Raw genomic sequence first — 20724 nt, 5'->3', positions numbered from 1 at the left:
CGCGGAAGCTCGGCGGACTAGTGGAAAGTCCCATCAAAGTAGAGATCGACTCAAGTTGGTTTCTTTTTTGTCCGTTATCCAACTCCAACGACTCCAACCAAACGGTTACCGACGCGGCGGAAAAAAAATAAAAAGAAGAAGAACGAAAATACGTTAAAACAGAGCCGTTAAAACTACACATCACAACTTCATGGTTTCTCGGGTATCTTGGAGTTGACCGGAAGACGCTTCTAGTTCGTAGCGATGGAGCACAAACCGGTGAGACTTCGCCTTGCAACCAGCGGGCTCAAGCCCAGCTGATCGCCGACTGTTTACCTCATGCTATTAAGGGAAAGAAAAAAAAAAAAAATAATGTTGGGATCAACGTGCGACTATGGTCGGTTTTCCCAACTTCAATTGTGTAACGTATCTATTAACTAGTGATGCGGTTTACGGCTAATAGCACTGCTTCATGCCGGTCATTTTGACATTTCAGTTCTCCTGGAGCAACGAGCGGCAGAAGATCCTCATCGACTTCTTCAAGAGAAACGAATTCCTCTACAATCCCATCCATCCAGACTACAAAAAGCGGCGGCTTCGGGACAAGAAGATTCTCGAACTGTGCAATACGCTTGGTTGCTCAAGTAAGTGTCTCGAAAAGTGACTAAAAGAAAAGTTGACGTCTCGGGCACATTTGAGATTGTTGAAAGAGGAGCTATTTATTGATTTTGTTTTAGGATAAAAGCAGCAACGATTGTGCCAGATTTCCATGTCATCCAAGATTGGATAGAACAGTCAATATCTGGCGTTATAATCTTGATCCCTCTCAATAATGATACATATTCTGTAGTACATTATAGTAACACCAACTGGTGGCTTTTACATGATGCTGCTAAGCTGACGCTGCTGTCGACACTTCCTATTAGAGAGCCTACATTGAAGAGAGGGACTATGACAAGTCTGCAATTTAATGCCGGACGCCTTCTGCGGAAATTTTTGACAAGTGTGTATGCACTGCTTTTTAAAGTGGCAGGGAAAAAAGCAGGCGGGAAGGCGGAGGCATTTGCAGACAAACAACGCTTTCGGCACCTCATCGCAGCTCGTATTGAAAACACCGCCCTTAAACCACGTGACATTAATCAAGCAGAAGGACACTGTAACACAGGCTTGCTATGAAGCATGTGCAGACGCTTCATCTCGGGTGAATATAGTTCTCCGAACGTGCAGTGCCCACACTAGGTGTGGGAAAATGCTGGCTTGTTTGTAAACAGTGTGTTGGTCTACATTTCTGTGCCAGTGTGTTCTCCCGTTTCAAGCGGTTGGATAGACGGATACAGCTGAACGCGCTTAATCAGGCAGCGGCTTACACCACCTAGCCAAACCCTTGAGTCTCGACAGTTATCTAGACTCCGATGAAATCCGGAAATACGAGCGAGCACAGCGCACTCTATCGCACTCGAATGCACATCTGTGAACCGTCCCCTCTGGCTTACAACAGTGCTGGAGTGCAAGAACAAGTTCCACAACCTCCGGACATACTTCTTCCGCGAGTACAACAAGGTGCTGAAGCACAACAATGGCGCGGCCTGCGACGGGGCCAGCAGTGGAGACGAGGCGTACACCTCCAAGTGGGACTTCTACGAGGACATGAAGTTCCTCAATGTCTGCTACCTGCCCCGCACCCTCGAGATGGTGGCGGCGGCCGCCGCCGGGGAGAACCACTACGACGGCACCGTCCCGGTGGCTGGCGCCGAGTACGCGCTCGATGCTGGCAGCATCCTCGAACCGGACTGCCTCATTGTGAGTACTTTGCGGCTTTGTAAAAGGCCTGTTCACATACACTACACTGCTTCCTTGAAGCCATTAGTCGGTACTACAAATAGTGCTGACTTTGTGCTTCATTAGTGACACTGCACTGACACAGAGCTGCTGCGGGGCTAAGTTACATTCAAGTCACTGCCGAGTCACGTTCGAGTCGGTGCTCCATCAGCACTGTTCCTAGTGCTGATTTAGTGCTGCATTGTATATGGGAACTGGTTTTCAGGGATTGCGAGTGTCGTGACAAGCAAACAATCAATATTTATTTTCTTATTTCAAGTCCTATTCACTGGTCATGTGCTCTGTTGCAGGTTAAGAATAGTGGGGCAAGCCTCTCCAACAAACCTCTCTGCTTGCCAGGATTGGCAGTTTCCACCTCTCCAGTGTTTGCTCTGCTAAAGTTGAAAGAGTAGAGGGCTTTGGGGGGGGGAGAAGCTTGTCAGCTTGTTGTAAAGGGACACTGACAGGGTATTTATGCTTGCTGAGGTTTTTATTTGAACACGGTCTATAAGGGCCCAATTACCCAGAACATAATTTTCAGCTCCAAATTCATTTTCTTTCCGCTCGAAAACAGCCAGCCGAGAATTGGCCGGTTTCAGCCGCGCTCACTTTCATTTCCAAGGTCATAAGCGTTCAACCTATGTGTACCAAATATGTTAAAAGTCGTGGGTGATCTAAGACACACATTCAATATTAGAAAGAGGAAAGAATATGAATCCCATTTTTTCTTGCTTGTAAGAGGCTTCATATACGTTGATAGAGAAAACCCGTTGCACAGATCACAGGAAGCACATGTACATGTCATTCTCAGTATGGCGACTTACCGCGGGCTGGACAACTGGATGGCGGCGCACGATGGACCAACATCGAAATGGACGTGGGGCTGCTACTTTGGAACTGTCGTTCGTGATACCGGCCAATCGATGTTCGATTGCAGAAGATTGAGCGGAAGGGATATAAGTGTGAAACGATTGCTTGACAAATGGTGCATGCAACTTCGTTGTCTTTTTCTTCACACACCAAAAAAGAGGAAAAAGAAGAAATTTTGTCGGGTGTAGTTACGTAATTTCTGTCCACGAGATTCTGTGCTCGTGCTTTGATTTCGAGCAGTTGACTTTTTTTTGTCTTTATTCAGATTATATGCGACTCGCAGCAAAATATTGATTGGGTAATCTCCCAACACCATATTAAATCGCCTAGCAAAGGAAAAAAAAAAATTTTTTTGGAGGGTGTCTGCGTTTCTTAAAGGAGCTGTGCAACGATATTCAATTGGAATGTTTTTCTCTCTACACGAGCTTACTGGCACACCTGGGACTCAAGGATACTCACACGCAACGCCATTGGCCTAGAAACTCCTTTGTTGCGGTGTAATTTCAAGGACAAAAGCTATCATGTTCATTCAATCTCTCCTTTGCAAAAGTTGATGACGTAACTCGGGGATCGCAGTACACCCAAGTGACGATATTTGAATGCGGTTCATAGATTGGACCCGAGCATTGCGTGGGCACACGACTTAGGCTCGTGACAATTGCTAGCTCGAGAAGCATTCGGGTTGTGACCCGTGTCCAATCGCTGCAACGACGACAACAGCCGAGCCATAACAATGTCTGGAACTCAGCGCGTGTCCTGCGCTTTGCCAACCCCAGCGCGTGGCTATGATCAACAATGGCGGCATATAATCGGCTCCAGATCACGTGGCCGCTTGTTCTGGCTGCGAGTTGAGGGGGTGAACGCTGCTCGTTTTTCTTAAATTTTTTTCTGGGACTTCTATTGCGTGGGGTGAAAAACTAATGTGTGTTTCAGAGGTCATTAACGTCAGGGATCCATTTTAAGCGGTATTTGTGCACAGTACAAAAATTGTTGCACAGCTCCTTTAATGCCTGTGTCCCACTAGAGCGACAGACAGAAACAATGACAGCGACAAGCCTCAAACCAGAGTCTTTCGCGATTTGAGAGGCTTTGTAGAATAAAGGAGGGCTATGCTCAGACACGAGCATCATGCATGCGAGGGTATCTTTCGCAGACTTGCAATCGCTCATGCTTACTCCACAAGCACCGAACGACTAAACGCCTGCCAAAGATACCATCACAAGCATGCTGCATAGGTTTGAGGTTTGTCGCTGTCTTTTTTTTCTGTCTGTCGCTCTAGTGGGACACGGGCATTAACGTTCCCAAAATGACCCACTCGCTTCTTCCAGGACGAGTCAGCTCAGGTGCTCGAAACGGAGCTGGACGGATCCAGCATTTCGGAGCAGGTGATCCAAACCCCGCCACACAAGCGGAGAAAATACCAGGACCAGACGACGGCGGCAACGGCACACGCAACACGCGCTCCGCCGGACGAGGAACACTACTTCGGAATGTACGTCGCCGCGGCGCTGCGCACCTTCGATGCGGTGGCACGCGACACGGCCAAGGTCAAGATCCTGGACTTGATCATGCATTTACGGCACAATGTGGACCCCAACCACAAGAAGTAGGCACAGACTTGGGAGGACGGCGGACAACATACCCTCGCGGACTTCTGGTGGACCGGTGCAAAGTAGCAGCTGCAATAACGGTGCGTGTGTTTTCTCTGCAATTTTTCCTTCGACTGGAGAGTTTGTTGTCGGTAGAGGTTTATAAGGGCTACACCCGCTTCGGTCGTCCTTGTGCCGACATTGGGCCGAAGGTTGCGAGTGCGGAGGCTGGTTCGCATGTTTGCATTTGGCTGCGATCGACCGCATGACGACTAAGGGTGTCGCGAACCGGCCGCGGTTCGAGTTCGACCAGGTTCGACTTTTTCGAACTTTTAGTGGAAAGTTCGTCGAACCTTGTATTGAGCTTCGACTCGTGTGCGCATGCGCGATAGGCTGGCCAGTTGGCTTCGGATTGGATGGTAATGGCTAAGAGATGAATTAAGTGCAGCGCTGATTGGCTATTTCAGTCAATACAGTACTAAAATTTAAGTTATTAACTTCTTCAGTGAATTGAATTAGTTTCTTTTAATTGCAGCTGTTCACACAATAAAATAACCCTTTGCATAAAAAAAGAAATTCTCCAAACCTAGACATGCTTGTATCAAGGTCTGGCCACACTGTCCACAAAGTCGAACCGGTTGAATCTGGTGAAAAGTTCGAAGGTTCGTCGAACCGGTTCGACCCAGGCGAACCCTGAAAGTTCGACCAAAAAATGTGGTTCGACAAAAGTTCGCGACACCCCTAATGACGACCGCTTTTTGGCGACTCATGACGAGATATCAAACTGGCACCCTCTGTCGAATAGCCCTCAAATGCTTTTGATTGTTTTTTGCTTTATTTGTTGGCCGTGGGCTCGAGATAATTCTGACAACGTTATAAGTAGGATTCCGAGTTTCGGATTTAATTTTTCGTTATATTCGGAGGGTATTTGTCGGCGCTAATTTTTATTTAAAAATTCAGGGTTAATCAGAGTTTCTTTTTGTAAGATTCCCAATTCTCCAAAACATGGAGTTAAAATGTCGCAGTGTTTTCTATCCTTCAAAAATAAAATCAAGCAACATCCTAGCGTGCTGGATTAAAAAAACACGCTTGTATCGAATGATATTTTTTCGGCTAGATTCGGCGTTGACAGCTCTTGCCATTGGCAATACTAATATGTGCCAGGGCAAGACTTGCAAACAAGGGTTGTTTCGATAAACATTGATACCTTAAAGGGTAACTCCGGTACATTCTCTCGATTTTAAGGTTACGACTGTTTTTACTGAAGGAAGTGTGCCTGAATTACGAGGTGACAAACATCCAACCCGCTGAATGCCCACTGACAAGCTGGTGGTAGCATTTTAATGTGAAAGCATTAACTGGGGGGGGGGGGGGTCCCATGGAGGGAACTGACGTCATCAGCTTTTGAAGCTGTGCCAAGTGGCACCTTCCCCTGTTCCAAAGGAGCGAAGCCTGTCATCTGTTGCGGAAATCTGATGGATAGGCTCCCATTGGCTGGTGCGCGTCATGGTTTCAAGGAACGAGGCTTCCATTGGCTCTCGCATGGCGTAGCTCCAAGGAACACCACCAGAGAAGCCTTCTCCATGGCGGTGCAGCGCACGCAGCGGCCCGGTCGCTGGTAAGAGGGAGCAGAGCCTGCACGGGCAAAATTCAGGGAGGCTGCACAGCCGAGCTCAGCGCGGGGGTAAACAACCCATTCTGATTTGAACCCTTCTCGTTTAAGCCCATTCGTAAAACGCCTTCCGTGTTTTAACCTTTTGCATTTCAACCCTTTCTCATTTATACCCATTTCATTTGAACCCATTCTGATTTGAACCTTTTTCGTTTGAACGCACTCCCAAAATGCCCTTCGCGTGTTAACCTATCGCGTTTCGGCCCTTTCTCATTTGGACCCGTCTCATTTGAACCTGTTCTCATTTGAACACCGTATTTCAAACCAATCGCCTAACGCTCTTTGCACTTTAACCTTTTCTTATTTATGCTCTTCTCAGTTGAGCCCGCTCATACTTAAATCTTTATTGTTTAATTAAACTCCGTCTCAAAACACGTACAGGGCGTTTCGACCTTTTTAGAGTGCGCTTGTAATTTCAAGCAGTCTCTCTTTTTCTGTGTTAAAAATAAATTAATAAAAATAACGGAGATGTTGGCACTGGTCATAACAGTGCCGGCTACTCCATAGCAATTGTTATTTTATTTAAAAAATAACCAGGTGTAAAACCAAACAAGCACACAAACAAACGAAAATCCCGCCAAAGTTGCCATTGTCCATATTGTTACAATTCTAACATGTTCGTCGATCCATTTTCGTGGACTACCTGTGCCAGTATGCACCGATGCAAACATTTAGTGTCATGTTCCACACCAAGGCTAACTGGCGATCGCTTACCGCCCGCACCGACAGCATCACAAAGCAGCTGTTGCGGCGTGTCTCTCGCCCTACTGTGCACCTTGTCGCTCACAAAGCGCCGCCGCCACCACTCAAGAGCACCACCAGCAGGGAGCGGCCGACGATTCTGTGTCCACCCCCGCATGAATCACTTTAACCCTTTTGTATAGGATACAGTGCATTCGAAATATGTTCACAGGAATATTTTATTTTCCATACCGTCACGTTACGAACGATTCGCAAAGCATTATGTCATTCAAATCGTATGGCTAATCGCTAGGCTACTGAATGGCTCTTCTCGAGATGCATAGTACAAAACGTTTTTTGCCGCAGAATCAGTCATCGCACCTCAGTGCGGTCCCATGCTCGGTAAAGCTTTATTCTGGAGCTTTGTTCCTACAAGATGGTAATTGGTTAAACTATCTAAGCTGACTGCAGCAACAAAACACGGACCATTCAAAGGCCAGAGAATGCCTTCGCCCTCCTTAGGAAGTCACAAAGGGAGGTCCTGCCAATGGCAAACTGGCCCTGCAACTTTTTTTTTTTTAGATGTGCGGGTGCAATGATGTGTGGCTTGAGGGCTTTCCTACCAGGCTCAAATTTTTTTCTTAATTTCAGTCGTGAATCATTGGATGCAAATTATGCTCATCTGGCATGCCCTCTGAGGATATTGAATTATTTACAACCCGTGTCGGAGTGATCGTACAGATCTACGATCAATTTGCCTACGTGTCGTCCGCCGTGCCGTGGATGCACTCTGGATGTCGTTCTCCAAGTAGCATTTCAAGGCGTAATAAAGCTTCAGGTGCCTGGACTTTATAATTTCATTGGTTTCTTTATTTCGGTTTCCCGTGAGTGCATGCTGAAATTATTGCTTTTCCCTAGCCTGATCATGTACTAGGCTAAAATGAGAAACATAGTTTTGAGAATGATTAAAAACAGAAAGTATGTTTTTAGTAAGTTTGAAATGACAAAGTTTAAAATGAGAAGAAAAGTCGGTTTGAGAATGGTCAAAACGCAAAAGTTCGTTTTGAGAACGATTTAAGTGAGAGAGGGAGAAAAGCGAAAGTTGTTTTGCGCAGGGTTGGAATGAGAAGGTGAAAACGAGAAGGTAGAAATGCGAACGGGTTCAAATGAGAACCACCTGTTGTGTCATGGTCGATCACAATCAAAAGCAAATGTGTGTACCAGTCCTGAGCCTACGACATTAAGGAGCGTTTCCACCGAACAAGATCTTCCCTCGCAAAGGCACACTCTAGCTATGAGCTCGCACTAAGAATCCTTCAACATGCCTTCAGTGGAAGGGTGAATCAAGTCGGCGCAGTAACGCCCTTCGCTCGAGTGTGGAATCGGCAGCTTTTGGCATTTCCGTAACGAAGCTCAGCACCGAGACGGGTGTGTGGTAATGTGCTGTCTGGGTGGTTAGACCGTAAGAAGGTTAGTTTCATCAGGACTTCTAAAGTCACACAAGGTTAATCGAAGGAAGGTGCAACTACGCATTCATGCTAACGGTGTTGCGCGGTGTGGCGGGTGCGTGTCATTCCGTTATAGATCCAGTGAGTCGTAAAGTGGAAATTGCAGACTAATACCTGTTTCAGTGACTTTCGTAAAGGGAGTTTCATACTTTCTTTTGAATCCAATTTCATCCCTTCTGCGCTCTTCATGGTTCTTTATCCTGTAAAAAGGTTGAGAGACGATAGTCGGTGACAGGCAAAGAACAAAGTGGAAGCTCCTCCCACCTCTCTCCCTTTCGGCAGAGCAAATGCTGGAGAGGAGGCGAGCTCCTTTCCAGTGTTCGCTCTGCTGAAATGGAAAGAGGTAGGATGGAGCTTCCACTTTGCTCTTTGCCTGTCACCTACTATAGCACTCTTTGCATTCTTTATTCTTCTTATTTATTCCTTCAATACTTTCGTTGCATTGACCCTGAGGGAACTAAGAAATTTACTGAGGCATTTTGCGGCAGGTTATTTATAGCGCTTATTTCGGTTATTAGGAATGTACTGCTTGACATGATCGCATAATACTTTGTCTGATGTGTCCCTGACAACAAGCAGGCAATATAATTGTCAGTTTGTACTTTTAAGGTTCTGTACCTTAGGCTGTTAGGTTCAGAATAAGAACATCTGAGGATCTGTTTTTGTAAAAAATCCTTTGTAATCCTTTGATCTTAGACATTGCCAGATAAGAAATCTGTACATTGACTAAAGTTTTTTTTTTTTGTATTGTAACACTTCATTGTTGAGATTTTTTCAAGTCTTTACATACTCAGAGAAATTGCAGGCCATATAACTCTGCAGTCTAGCAAAACAAGTAGTCTGACCAGGTAATTCATGAAGGACTACGTGCTAATGAATAAAATGAAGTCACCATTCGTGCTTTTCAAAGTGTTTATTAGCAACTTATGTGGGTGAGACAATGAGTAAAGCCATTCTTTCATAAAAGAGTGATCTGGTAAACCCCAACAAGTGCTTTTATTTTTAGTCACACTATTGCACTTGAACTCTTTCTCTTCTTCATATTTGTTAGCAACTTGGTTTGGTGCTATTAGATCTGTTTCAGATACATACATTATTGTGTTTACACTGGTTTTGCTTTCAGATATTCCGGTGACAGATCTCTTCTGAGCAGAGCGCATTGGTTTTTATTGATGATTATGAATTGGATCTTGTGTGGGTTCATGTGTGCAAGTAAACTTAAGTTGCTGTGACAGTACATTCGTTAGCTCAGACCACTTTCCTTTATTTCAAAGTTTGAAGGATTTGCTGAAGGGTTGGCCAATTTTTATGAAAAGCCTCCGCAGAAACGTTTCTAAGCTAGAAATAGTGCATGCTGTACAGAGCTGGACAAAATTGTTGAACATTCTGAGAGCCTGCAGTGTTCTATCATTACACGTTAAAAAAGTGTTTTGTTGCGAAGACTTTATTTCTTTGTAAACAATGCAGGCACGTAGCCAGGATTTTGTTCTGGGGCGGGGGTGGGGGGGCGCCCATGACAAAATGCTGTATGAGGGGGAGAGGGAAGGGGAGGTCCCAGCAAAATTGAAGATTTCGGGGGAGGGCTTGGGCCCCATGGCCCGCCCTCCCTGGCTACGTGCCTGATACAATGTACTGTAGGCCCCCTCAGGTTCTCATTAAAGTGGTAGTTCGAGCACTCAACACATGGCATAAATAATGTAGGTAATGTAGTGGCTTGTGCTACATTACAAATTGTCAGTGAGAGCTTTTGGACAAACATAGTTTTCGTAATTGTTTGCGACTTGTATACCACATGAGCTGCTTGCAAGCAGGGCAGTGTGGCCAGATGTTGAGGAGGCATTCATTTCTGGCAGGTGGGATAGGAAGTGTGACAATACTAGTGCATTGCTATGGTTGTGATGTAAAGTATGTGATGCTTAGCGAGATATTCTGTTAGGCTCAAATGAAGAAGGTTAACCATTAGCTCATGCCCTTTCAAGGACAGTACAAATTGGAATAGTTTATTTGTACTATCCGAGTATTTATTTTATTGCTTTTACTTTTTGCCATTCCACTGTTATGAAAAGAGGAGTCTCCACAAATAATTTGATATGACATCTCACTTTTCCTTCGTATCAACACATATATTGTTTACAAAAGGTGGGCTAATGGAATCTGTTTTAAAAAGTGCTACCGTTAAATTGTGAGCATTATCTATGCTGTGCAGACAGTGGTTAAAAAGTACCGTTACAAAGTTCTTTTTTTTTAATTTATTTGATTGATGTCAACACAACGAAAAACATCTTCATATGCTTTTTATATGTGCATTGAATTTCACCCCTTGGGAAGAATGTTTTTTTTGCAAATCCTTTTAGTGAAAATAGTGCACCACAGCACTCGGAGATTTTCCCCGGGGATAACTTTCGGTTCAGAATGCTAAGACAAAGCCAGTCAACAATAACACTATCTCAACTGGCAGTAAACAAATGCAAGCGTTAAATTTTTTTTTTTTTACTTAGCGTCTTGTCATTGACTTTTACCTTTCATTGATATTCCTTCTTTCCTGCTTCTTTTTTGCTCTTCTTCTCCCCTCCTTTTGTTCTTTCTCAACGGCGGCAGTGGTCGCGGCAACACTTCCTAGGTGACAAAGTCGTAGTGATAAATGTCTGGTGTGACCCAAAGAAAGCCAGTGCGGGAAAGGGATTGGACCGGACACGAGTGCTGTGTCTTCGTTCTAAATGGACTCGTGTTCTCACTGGTTGAACACAACCCTCCGTCAAATACTGGCGCGGAATCTTTACACGCTGACATCCAATCTCTGTCCTGTGTTGGTCTTTTCAGTTGACGTCAAAGATGAAGAACTCCAACTTTTTACCTAAATTTTAGTATTTTGCGTATATTCAAATTTTCGAATAATACACTATTCGATATTCGCTTCAAGTTGAACTGCAATATTTATATTTTTTTCAAAACGTTGATTTTGGTGGGTTCGCCTCGTTGAGCGCGCTTCTTACTGAGCATTAGTGCACTGCGGAGAAGCAACACCTGCAGAGCTCGCTTCCACGTGTGTTGCTTCTCCGCAGTGCATCGGTGCTCGATAAGAAGCGCACTCAATGGGGCTAACTTGCCGCAATCAACACTTTGAAAAGTACATATATCGCAGTCGCCTGCTTAAAGGGGGGGGGGGGGTGCAGCGATTTTAAGATTAAAAGAATTTGCATCTCGTAATTTTTACGTTGTTTATCGTGTCCCGGAGGATAGAGAAAATATTTCCTTCATTAAAAAATGTCGCGAATCCGCTGCATAATCACAAAGCAAAAGTCGAGCTTTTCCTTGCACCTGCAGCCGCGAGTGGCAGCCGAAGGAACTACGGCGAAAAGATTACGTGACCTCGCTCGGCTCTGAGCTGCAGAATAACGCCCGCTAATGTCAGCAGAGAGAGGGAGAGGAATGGTCCTCCGAGAAAGCACACGGGAAAGTACACGGCACCCCGAATGACGTCACTGGGAGTGCGACCAGGTGTGACCCTGAAGACTAGGAGTGAGTTGAGGGGTGCTAGAAATGCCAACATTTATATTTTTTTACACAACAACTGGACACGCGGGCGAAATCGGTTTTCTGTTCTTTACACGTGTCAGAGGGTAACTTCCTCAAAGTTTTGACCGAAGTTCGGAAATCGTTGCACTCCCCCTTTATGAAAAAAAGCACACTTTCGAAGTAGGAGGGTGCACACACGCCCCTGGCACACCTATAAAGAAACCAAAACCTTTCGCATCATAATATATTTTGTAATAAAATTTTCAGGATTAAAATGTGGCTCTTATGCAAGGGTATCTATTAAGCAGAAATGCCCCGACAACCTTTGTTCATCATTCGTGATTGTCTCTTTTTTTTTTTCAAATTCGAGTTGAAAGGAGTTTTGTATATAGAAGTAGAATTTATAAATATTCTCGATTAGGTATAGCTGGTCCCCTCTACACGATCAGTATTATGTCATCAATTTTTTACTTACCATTCCAATATAGGCTGTTGTATTTTCTAAGGCCACAGTCCATAAATATAGCTTGGTTAAAATTAGCTTAGAAATAAACAAGTGGAAGTTTGAGAGCAACCGCCACGAGTTCAACTGGATTTTCATATAAACATGTTGCAACAGTAGTGAAAGGTTTGGAGAAACCATTTGACGTTCAAATAGTTTCTAACAAAATTTGCACATGTCTACTAGATTTTTATTTTTCAAATTAGCTTCGGTTTTGGTGGCTTTCCAAACCATTCGTGTGCTGTATTTTTATGAAGAAATCTGGTCAAAAAATACGAAAACAATAATAGGTGCCCCTAAAAACAAAAAGCACGATTAAAAAAAAAAAAGAAAGCTTGAATTGTTTTTAGTACTTTTAGTAAGACAAAACTTTGGCAGTGGAGTAATAATAGTAATAATTAAAAGCGAGTGACCGAACGTTCTCCCGGGGAAAAGAGATGAGTGTCTGTCTATCCGCGTATAGAGAGTGCATATTATGTATACAGAGTGTAATTTTTAAGTTCACAGCTAGAAAATGCGTCAGTTTGTGGCGAGCTCAGAATGAAATAGAAACTCCTTGGCAAACGTACAAACTTAATTATGTTTGCTTCTTGTGATATTTTGATGTACAATTTTTTTTTTTTTTTTACATTTAGCAGAAGCGTTTTGTTTTCAAAACTTTTATTTTGGCTTCTGCACACTGTGTTCATTCTATTCTTTACATGTTGTGCATTGCAATGGTGGGAAACCTTTTATTTCGCATGAGTTGCAATTTCTTCTTGAAAGTTCCTGTTTTTTTATGAATACCTTGCTCATTTATGGAATAAAAACACACAAAAACAATGTGCTTACTCATTCCTTTTGAAGTCCGCACGGTGCCCGTGCGAGTTGACTTCCCTGTTCCGCAGAGGTGCATTGCACGAAAATTCGCTTTGAAGGTACTTCGATATCAGGGTCGCCTAACCAAGTGCCGACCGTTATATTTGCCAGAGAGACATTAGTTGTCGGGGATTAAAAACGATGGCTTGGTGACGCTGTAGTTGCCGCCTGATTTGTAGCGTTCAATCTTATTTCTCCATCCTTCGCCACATTACTCACCTGTTGGGTGGAGTCGCTGCCGAAGATCGTTGGCCCTTAAATCATTGTTTGGAAAGTTTGCGAATTCGTCCGAATTAATTAATTAATTCCGCCCGATTGAAATTTCTCTCTTACGCGTTCGCGAATAGTGGTTGTTGGTTCTTGCAACAAACGCCATGTGTGATTTTTATCCAGGGACTTTAGCTCCCAACGCTGGTTTGGCTTCCCCGGCTTCTACCGGGCCGCTTCGCATCTCGGTCGTTTTCTGGCCCTTCTCATATTAAAAAAAAAAAAGAAGAAAAAACAAACTTGTTTAAGCGTATTTTAACGTGAGAGCTCGCGCCATTTTACATTTCTTATGTGTCCGTCTAGAAATGCCATGTGTTTTTCACATTCGGTACGTGCGTGAACCAAGGCGCGCGTTGATGATGATCCCGTGACAACCGTGAATGAGGTCATCCAACTCTCCTTTTTATTTCTTCAGCGTCGCGTAGCTCAAAAGGCAAGACGCTAGTTCGGCCGAGTTATCGCTTTTACATGGCTTGCAGCACATAACGTCCTTGCACCATGCCGGTGTGCATTCTACTTCCTCTTGCAAAAAAATACAAAGAAAAAAAAAAAAAAAAAGAAAGAAACGAAAAGGCGAAAAGGTATACATTTTACGCTGCAAAAGATACCAAGGACAGCACAATGGCAGCTGGTGTGACATTAGTGCAGGCCACGAAACCACTGTGTTCGTGCCTTCGGCTTCGCTTGTACTTATGGTGAAATAGAGCCTTGAGTGGTGCATAGACGCTTTAGACACGCGCCATATTACAACCGCCGTCGCTAACTTTCTCTTGTCTTACACACATACGAAACCACCGTAGAAGCGGGCGTTGACGTGCCTCTTTACAAAGGCCATTGCTTGGGAGGAGCACACAGTAGAATCTAGAACGACAATAACTTGACTTACTACGGTAATGATGAAGTGAATTAGTAATACGGACAAGGGAAACAAAAACGCAAGGTATATCTTATGCCTGCTGCCATGCACAATGGTCTAGAGATGTCAAAATCCGTGTAATCATCAAACATAAAAAGGGCCACTGAATGGCCGATATGTATCATGAGAGACGCTAAGCCATCAGAGTCGATCCAGCACTGAGGGAATGTGACTGTTCGGGTTTGCCTTTCGATTCCCGGAGCTTTAGGTCACGGGGTGCTGAACTGGCTGTAATAGTTACTCTGAAATAGCTTGCGGCTTCAACCGTGGTCACATACTTCTGAAAATGAAAGGCAGGCGCACGGCAGCGCTAAAAAAGGCAGTTTGCGTTGCCATGGTATTACGTTCTACAAGCATCGTCTAAAAAACATTCTCTAAGTCTAGACGACAGCGCAATCTCGCAGTTCTCCAGCAAAACCGTTGGGCAAAGCCGATCTCGGCCGCATCCGGCTGTGTCAAGCAAACGGCACGTGCCGCACGCCGTTTGCTTGACATATCACTTTCTATGGTTATGAAGTCGCTGCATAGTCCCACATAAAAAGAAGCTATGGCCAAAGCTTTTGCCGTCCGTGCACTCGCGCACAGCTTGAGCGCCGCTCAAATCTGCACGCGTGCAATCTTCGCTTTTCTGAAATGACATAGAAAGCAAGCTGGATTGGAGCCCTGGGTCCAGGCACGTAGCCAGGATTTTGTTTCGGGGGGGGGGGGGGGGGGGGGGGGCATGACTAAATGCTGTATGAGGGGGAGGGGGGAGAGGAGGTCCAATGGAAGATTTCGGGGGGGGGGGGGGGGCCCATGGGCCCCTCCCCCCTGGCTACGTGCCTGCAGGCTGGGTCCCTCTGCCAGGATAACTCGCGGCCGTTGCTCGCTGCTTCGGTTTTGAAAGTGAAAGGGAAGCACGCGGTGTTGAGGCATTGCGCGTTGTCGCAATGCCTCAACACCGCGTGTTGAGGCATTGCGACATTGTTTCTATGTGTACAAAATCACAGCCCAGACTGCTATGATTGTTTGTCGTTTCAAAAAGTGAGCAAAGCACGCGCCATACGAACGCTGAGGACCGCACCGGCCAGAAACTCTTTGTTTTCAAAATGCTTGGCTGTGACGATCACACTGCTCAGCATGATGGGCGCTTGCTTCCCCCCCCCCCCCTCCAGTTTTCAGAGCGGGGGGGGGGGGGGGGGGCAAGGCACGTATTTTGCCCCCCTGAAATAGCCGCCACTGGGCAGGGCAAACACTGCATGGCCGGCGGCGCTCAAGGGATACCAAGGGTGCCGTTCCCCGGTCCAGGGGGGGGGGGGGGGTCTGGTTTGCCCCCCCCCCCCCCACTCAAAAGCAAGTTGGTACGCCACTGCTGCTCAGCACGCCTTTTTCATAGCTCAGCACGCACATACGTTCGTCCAGGGGTTTCCCCAGGAATTGAAATTAGGGGGTGTCTAAATTTTTAGGGGGAGGGGGGGGTCATTGAGAATAGACAGGGTGTCTAGCGACCGGGAAAAGCGGAATTGTCAGGAAAATTTTAATTACCTGGAAAAATCAGAGAATTGTCATGGATATTGTCGAAACGCGAGCCCAGTCAGGGAGAATGAGCAGGAAACGCCATCGAATTCACTGTGGAAAGACTTGAGGACTTGGGGGCAGAAAAATGGGCAGTACAGTAGGCTTGCGAGAATTGAAACTCAAATATTTCGTACTTCCGGTTAATTCAAACATAATTTAAAATTTTGGTTGTCCCGCTGTGTTTTTAATGTGTTTATAAGCCGCTTAATTCAAACGGCGTTTTCGCTTAATTCATACTTTTTTGTTTTCGCGGCCCCGTTGAGTGCGCTTCTTTCCGAGCACCGGTGCACCGCAGAGAAGCAATACCCGCAAAGCTTGCTTTCGCGAGTATTGCTTTTCCGCAGTGCACCGGTGCTCGGAATGAAGCGCACTCTACGGGGCTCAAGCGGACACACATTAGCGGAAAACGGCGTTCACATTATGTGCTTCAAAACTAGCAATGATGGCCAAGACGACATTGAGGATGAGGAACAGCTCACTGGCATCATGCTTTCTGGTTTTGAAGCACATAATGTGAACGCCGAGCTGGCGCAATATGCTAGTCTTGACGACGATGCGTGTGTTTGTCGTGATGACTCATTAGAGGACATAGTACAGGAAGTAATGCCAGCACAGTGCAGCAGTGAGAGTGAAGATGACGATGAAGGAAAAGATGACCCACTACCAACTGTCACAGCCGCAGAGGCCCTTGAGCACATCGCTCAGCTCCGGAAGTTTCTGTCTGCAAAGCAAGAGTCCCGTAAAGAGCTACTAGCGTTGGCTGCTTTGGAAAAATTTGTTTTCAGATCTCATGTGCTGACTAAACAGCCCACAATCGACAACTTTTTTGCCGGATGAATAAACCTAACGTCACAGTTCTTTCAACAATGTATTATGCCTTTACTTGCTTATAATTAGGCTTATGAAGAGGAAACTGGCCAAAATCTTCTTTGTATGTGTAACAAATCCATGTAACAAATCATGATGTTGTCTAGTATCATATTTAGATGAATTTCTGATAATTCAAACTAAAATCTGTGACTTCTTGGTGCTTGAAATAATAAGAGTCTACTGTGAATTCTGCTTATAGCGGAGCGCGAGCTCTGCTCACCCGATGTACAGCGTGGTACCCGATGCAAAGGAAACAGCCGACCAATCCAGTCCATGCCTTGGATTGGATCGGTATGAGGGCACGACACTAGGCTGGATTCAGTGAGAGCTTCTAGATTTAGTAATCGTAATCGTAATCGTAATCGTAATGTTTATTGGCTCAGGAGAGTCGTGGCACCGCGGAAAGGCGACAGCCCGTACCATGGAGGCCCGCGGTGCCACTTCTAGTGATGATGATTATGAGATGATATATACAAGGGGGGGACGACGCGGTTTTCTCAACATCGCAAGCACCGTTGCTTGAAGGTTCGGGGTTTGTCAAGACACTTCTACCAGCTGTAAGAAGTGCCTGGGCAATGGGTGCTGTCCGGAGGCTTCACCGTGCGGCTGGGAAAGCCTTGGCGGTTTGATGGTGTTCAGGACGACGTGCTCTTCTGATCCGCCGCACGAGTCTTGGAGGTTCGGCGGCGGATCAGGCCAGCAGGCAAGCGAGCCAAGGTGACCTTTTGTAGGCTGTTCAATGGAAGTTCTGGATGGTAAAGCCCTGTCGGTTGATGGTGCGCTCGCTCGCTTCGTTGAAGGCAGCAGCTCCAGGTGGTGGCCCAGTCAAAGTAGACGGCTGCAACCCCCGATGCATTGACGTCCAGGGCTAGGACGTAGCGCCCTGATGGGGCGCTACGTTCTAGCGATCCAATCCAAGCCTTAAGCCAAAAGTATTCGAAAGTGCGCATCTGGCGGCCATGCTGCCATTCGGTTATTGACGTGTGTGACTGAGCGTCGCTTTTTTATTGTGTTTGCGTAAGTGGCCTCTTCACTGAAGATGTCGGCGGCAAGAACGTACTCGTTTAATCCAGATTGGAGGAACCCGAATATTTTGGTATATGCAAGTTGGATTAAGCCCTTGCAAAATGATCCTCACAGTACTCAATGCTCAATACCTTGTGTGGTAATGGTCATATATTTAACCGCCTCTACATACGTCAGGGAATTTCTCCTGAAATTGTCAGGGAAAACCTGGAAAAGTCAAGGAATTTCAAAATAATAATTTGCAAGACACCCCAATAGAGTAGTCGGTGCCTTCAGAAAAACAAGGGGGGGGGGGGGGTTGTACACCCACCACCCCCCCGTAGGGGATGTGTGGGGAAATCGCTGCGTTCGTCGATTCCGAAATCGAGCAAAGCACGCGCCGTATACGTACAAGCGCTGAAAATGGCGCCACGGTCAGAATCTCTTTTCTACCTGCGGCCGTGACTCGTGCATAATCGTACGCTAGTCATTACAGGCTCACATCTAAAGGCTCAGCTCAATGGAGAAAAGATTAACAGCAAAATTCGCGCCTCTACAACCTCCCACAGCACGCCGCTACGTATTTGTCAGAAACCAAATTCCATACGAGAAACGAGCGACGAACGCCGCCAAAGTCAATACATGATGTCGAGGGCCTCGAGGCATCGATCGGTTGCTTGAGCGACGTCATCTGCACACAAATGGCGCTCTTGCAAACGCTGAAAACTCGAGGGCAAACCAACGCACAACAACATCCGGAAATAAGGTGTTCACGAAATACGCTTGAATGGTTCAAACGTGGTTAATCTAGCTCGCCTAGATCGGCGGCGAACAGCCCTTGACCCGAGCTCCCCGCGAGCGCCCGACCTGCATGCGCACCCGCGGGCATGCGACTCGTTTGTCTCGAAAAAATTCTACGCCATCTATGAGGAAAAGGCTACAAGTAAATCACGGGTGAATCCACCTTAAAACACCAGGTACACACTGGCAACAGGTGAGGGCTAACGCTGACCGCGAGCTTTCACTTAGTATTTGAAACGTACACTTGGCGTCATCAAAATTTTCAGAGCTGCAAACAGTGTAACTTGTTCTGAGCATGCGTCGTGCAACAGCAGGTTCGCAACCATCAACATCGTCAAATGCAGCAAGCAACGTAACTTTACTCTGCAGCGCGCACTGCGTGATTACAGGGTCAATTATGATGGCCAGCCTTAGAACCTTTGGAAGGTGTTTTGGTTGAGGGGCCTATGGCCCGATCTGCGTGGGTCAAGCCTCCAGTGTAAACTCTCAATCAACCAAAACAACAACAACAACAACTTTTATGTGTGGGAGAGAGAGAAGACTTCCGAAAGAGGAATTACTAACATGGGAGATACAGCCAGGGGCCGAACGGTCATCGTTAGTTAGGGGGAGGGGACAGCTATCAGTGACCACTCTATCAAAACCAAATAGACCCTCCCGACACACGTCTTCACGGCGAAGACTTTGTCGTGGTAAGCTGCTGGAGGATGACGCCGTACATGAGGATGGACTTGAGAGTGTTCATGTAGAAGTGGTCGTCGAACTCGAACACGTCCCAAGCGGACAACACGAAGGAACTGCCCACGCATGCGCGTCGCAGCACCTTGGTGGCGATGCAGAGGACACGGCTCGTGGTGCTCACGTGGGACGCCAGGCGGCTGAGCGTCGCTGGCATCGCCTGACTCTCTCCCTGGACGGAGCAGAGTCGGTGGGAGACCAGCAGGTACATGACGAGCAGGTACACGTTGCGGGGTACCTGGGACAGATACTGGTGGAAGGACCGTCTGTCCTCCACGTAGCTGCAAATTGCAAGTACGCGTTACCAAGAGGAAGTTGCTACCTACCGACCGCTTCTCGTTAGTCACTCGATAATATAGGGGGCATTCTTTTTTTAGGCTTTGCGAAATTGTTTAAAAAATAGCCGTGCGAGTTGCACTAATAGGATGTATGTACAGGTGAGTTACACAGTTAGGGTGACATAATATAAGGGAATAATCGTCACGATAATTGGGATATTGAACTAAAACGCGTTATCTTGTTAATTAGGAAAAGTAAACATGGTTTCAATTAAAAATTTGCTGAGCGATTCTGACAAATTCGCGTTTTTTTCTTCTAATTCGGGCACTTTTTTGAAGTCCCGAAAAACGAATTGTGTTAGAGGTTTCTTGATAAGAACCACTGAATTTGATGTTTTAGTGGACGCTCTACAAATCTGTCATTGGACCTTTTTCCCTAAATTGAATATTTAAAAAGTTAATTAATAATTCTTAATTAATTAATTAATTGGACAAAATAAAAAAAATAGCCTGACTTCATTCATTCATTTATTCATTCAAATTTATATCTCCAAACAATGAACAAACTTATTCGTCTTCCTAAAACGCACCAAAATATTTTTAAACCTTGGCTCAAGTTACGTGGAATACCCTGTATAGAAGAAAATTTGTGAGTTTGGCCGCGTAGAAAGCGCGGTTGTGCGCTAAAGTTACCACTGCTGCAACGGTCGCAATGCTGGCGTTGGGAAAACTCGGAAGATAAGGGACGGAAATACTGCGCGGCCCCGTTCCGCGATAACTTTGTGAACTGCGGAGGCTACGGCCTCCGCGGCCCACTAAGGGCGTCGGAACAAGGCACGTGACAGTACTCCGTGGTCTAAACCGCGGAGGCCTTGTTACCGCCACTGCAACATCGCCGTCCGCTGCAAAATAGTTCTACAGGCATCTTTTTATTTTAACAGCAATTGACGTCGCGCGATTAAATCTCTGTCGACACTATACGCTAAACGGCACGGAGGAAGGACGAAGACATGTTACTTTTCAACGATACTTAATTCGAATCAAGCCTTTCCCAATAACAACGTAGCTTTTGAACGATGTTCGAACGATCGCCGCCCTGTAATCGGCCACTTCCGTTCAAAACGTCGTCCTGGCACTTGCACCAGCCACTGATTCGCGGCTAAATTGAGCGTATGGTTGTGTCGTGAACTGTTCCCGAAGAGCTCGCTATACTTAGCGGACGGCAATGATGCGGCGGTGGGCGTTCATTCGAAGTTTATTGGCTTCGCAGCAGACGACGACTCCGCCAGCAGACGATAG

At 46.0% G+C, this 20724-nt stretch overlaps 1 protein-coding gene across 1 annotated transcript; it reads left to right on the top strand.

Moving 5' to 3' along the window:
- Positions 1-52: 52 nt before the first annotated feature.
- On the top strand, positions 53-4514 carry LOC8024815. Its single transcript, XM_029975633.4, has 4 exons — positions 53-258; positions 476-623; positions 1478-1779; positions 3996-4514. The coding sequence occupies exons 1-4, from the start codon at positions 244-246 to the stop codon at positions 4275-4277; spliced, it is 747 nt and encodes a 248-aa protein (XP_029831493.1). The 5' UTR covers positions 53-243; the 3' UTR covers positions 4278-4514.
- Positions 4515-20724: the final 16210 nt, after the last annotated feature.

Source organism: Ixodes scapularis, unplaced genomic scaffold, assembly GCF_016920785.2.
Source record: "Ixodes scapularis isolate PalLabHiFi unplaced genomic scaffold, ASM1692078v2 PGA_scaffold8__174_contigs__length_109621045, whole genome shotgun sequence".
Lineage (NCBI taxonomy): Eukaryota > Metazoa > Arthropoda > Arachnida > Ixodida > Ixodidae > Ixodes > Ixodes scapularis.
The sequence above is the reverse complement of the archived record's forward strand: the minus strand, read 5'-3'. Positions and strand labels throughout refer to the sequence as shown.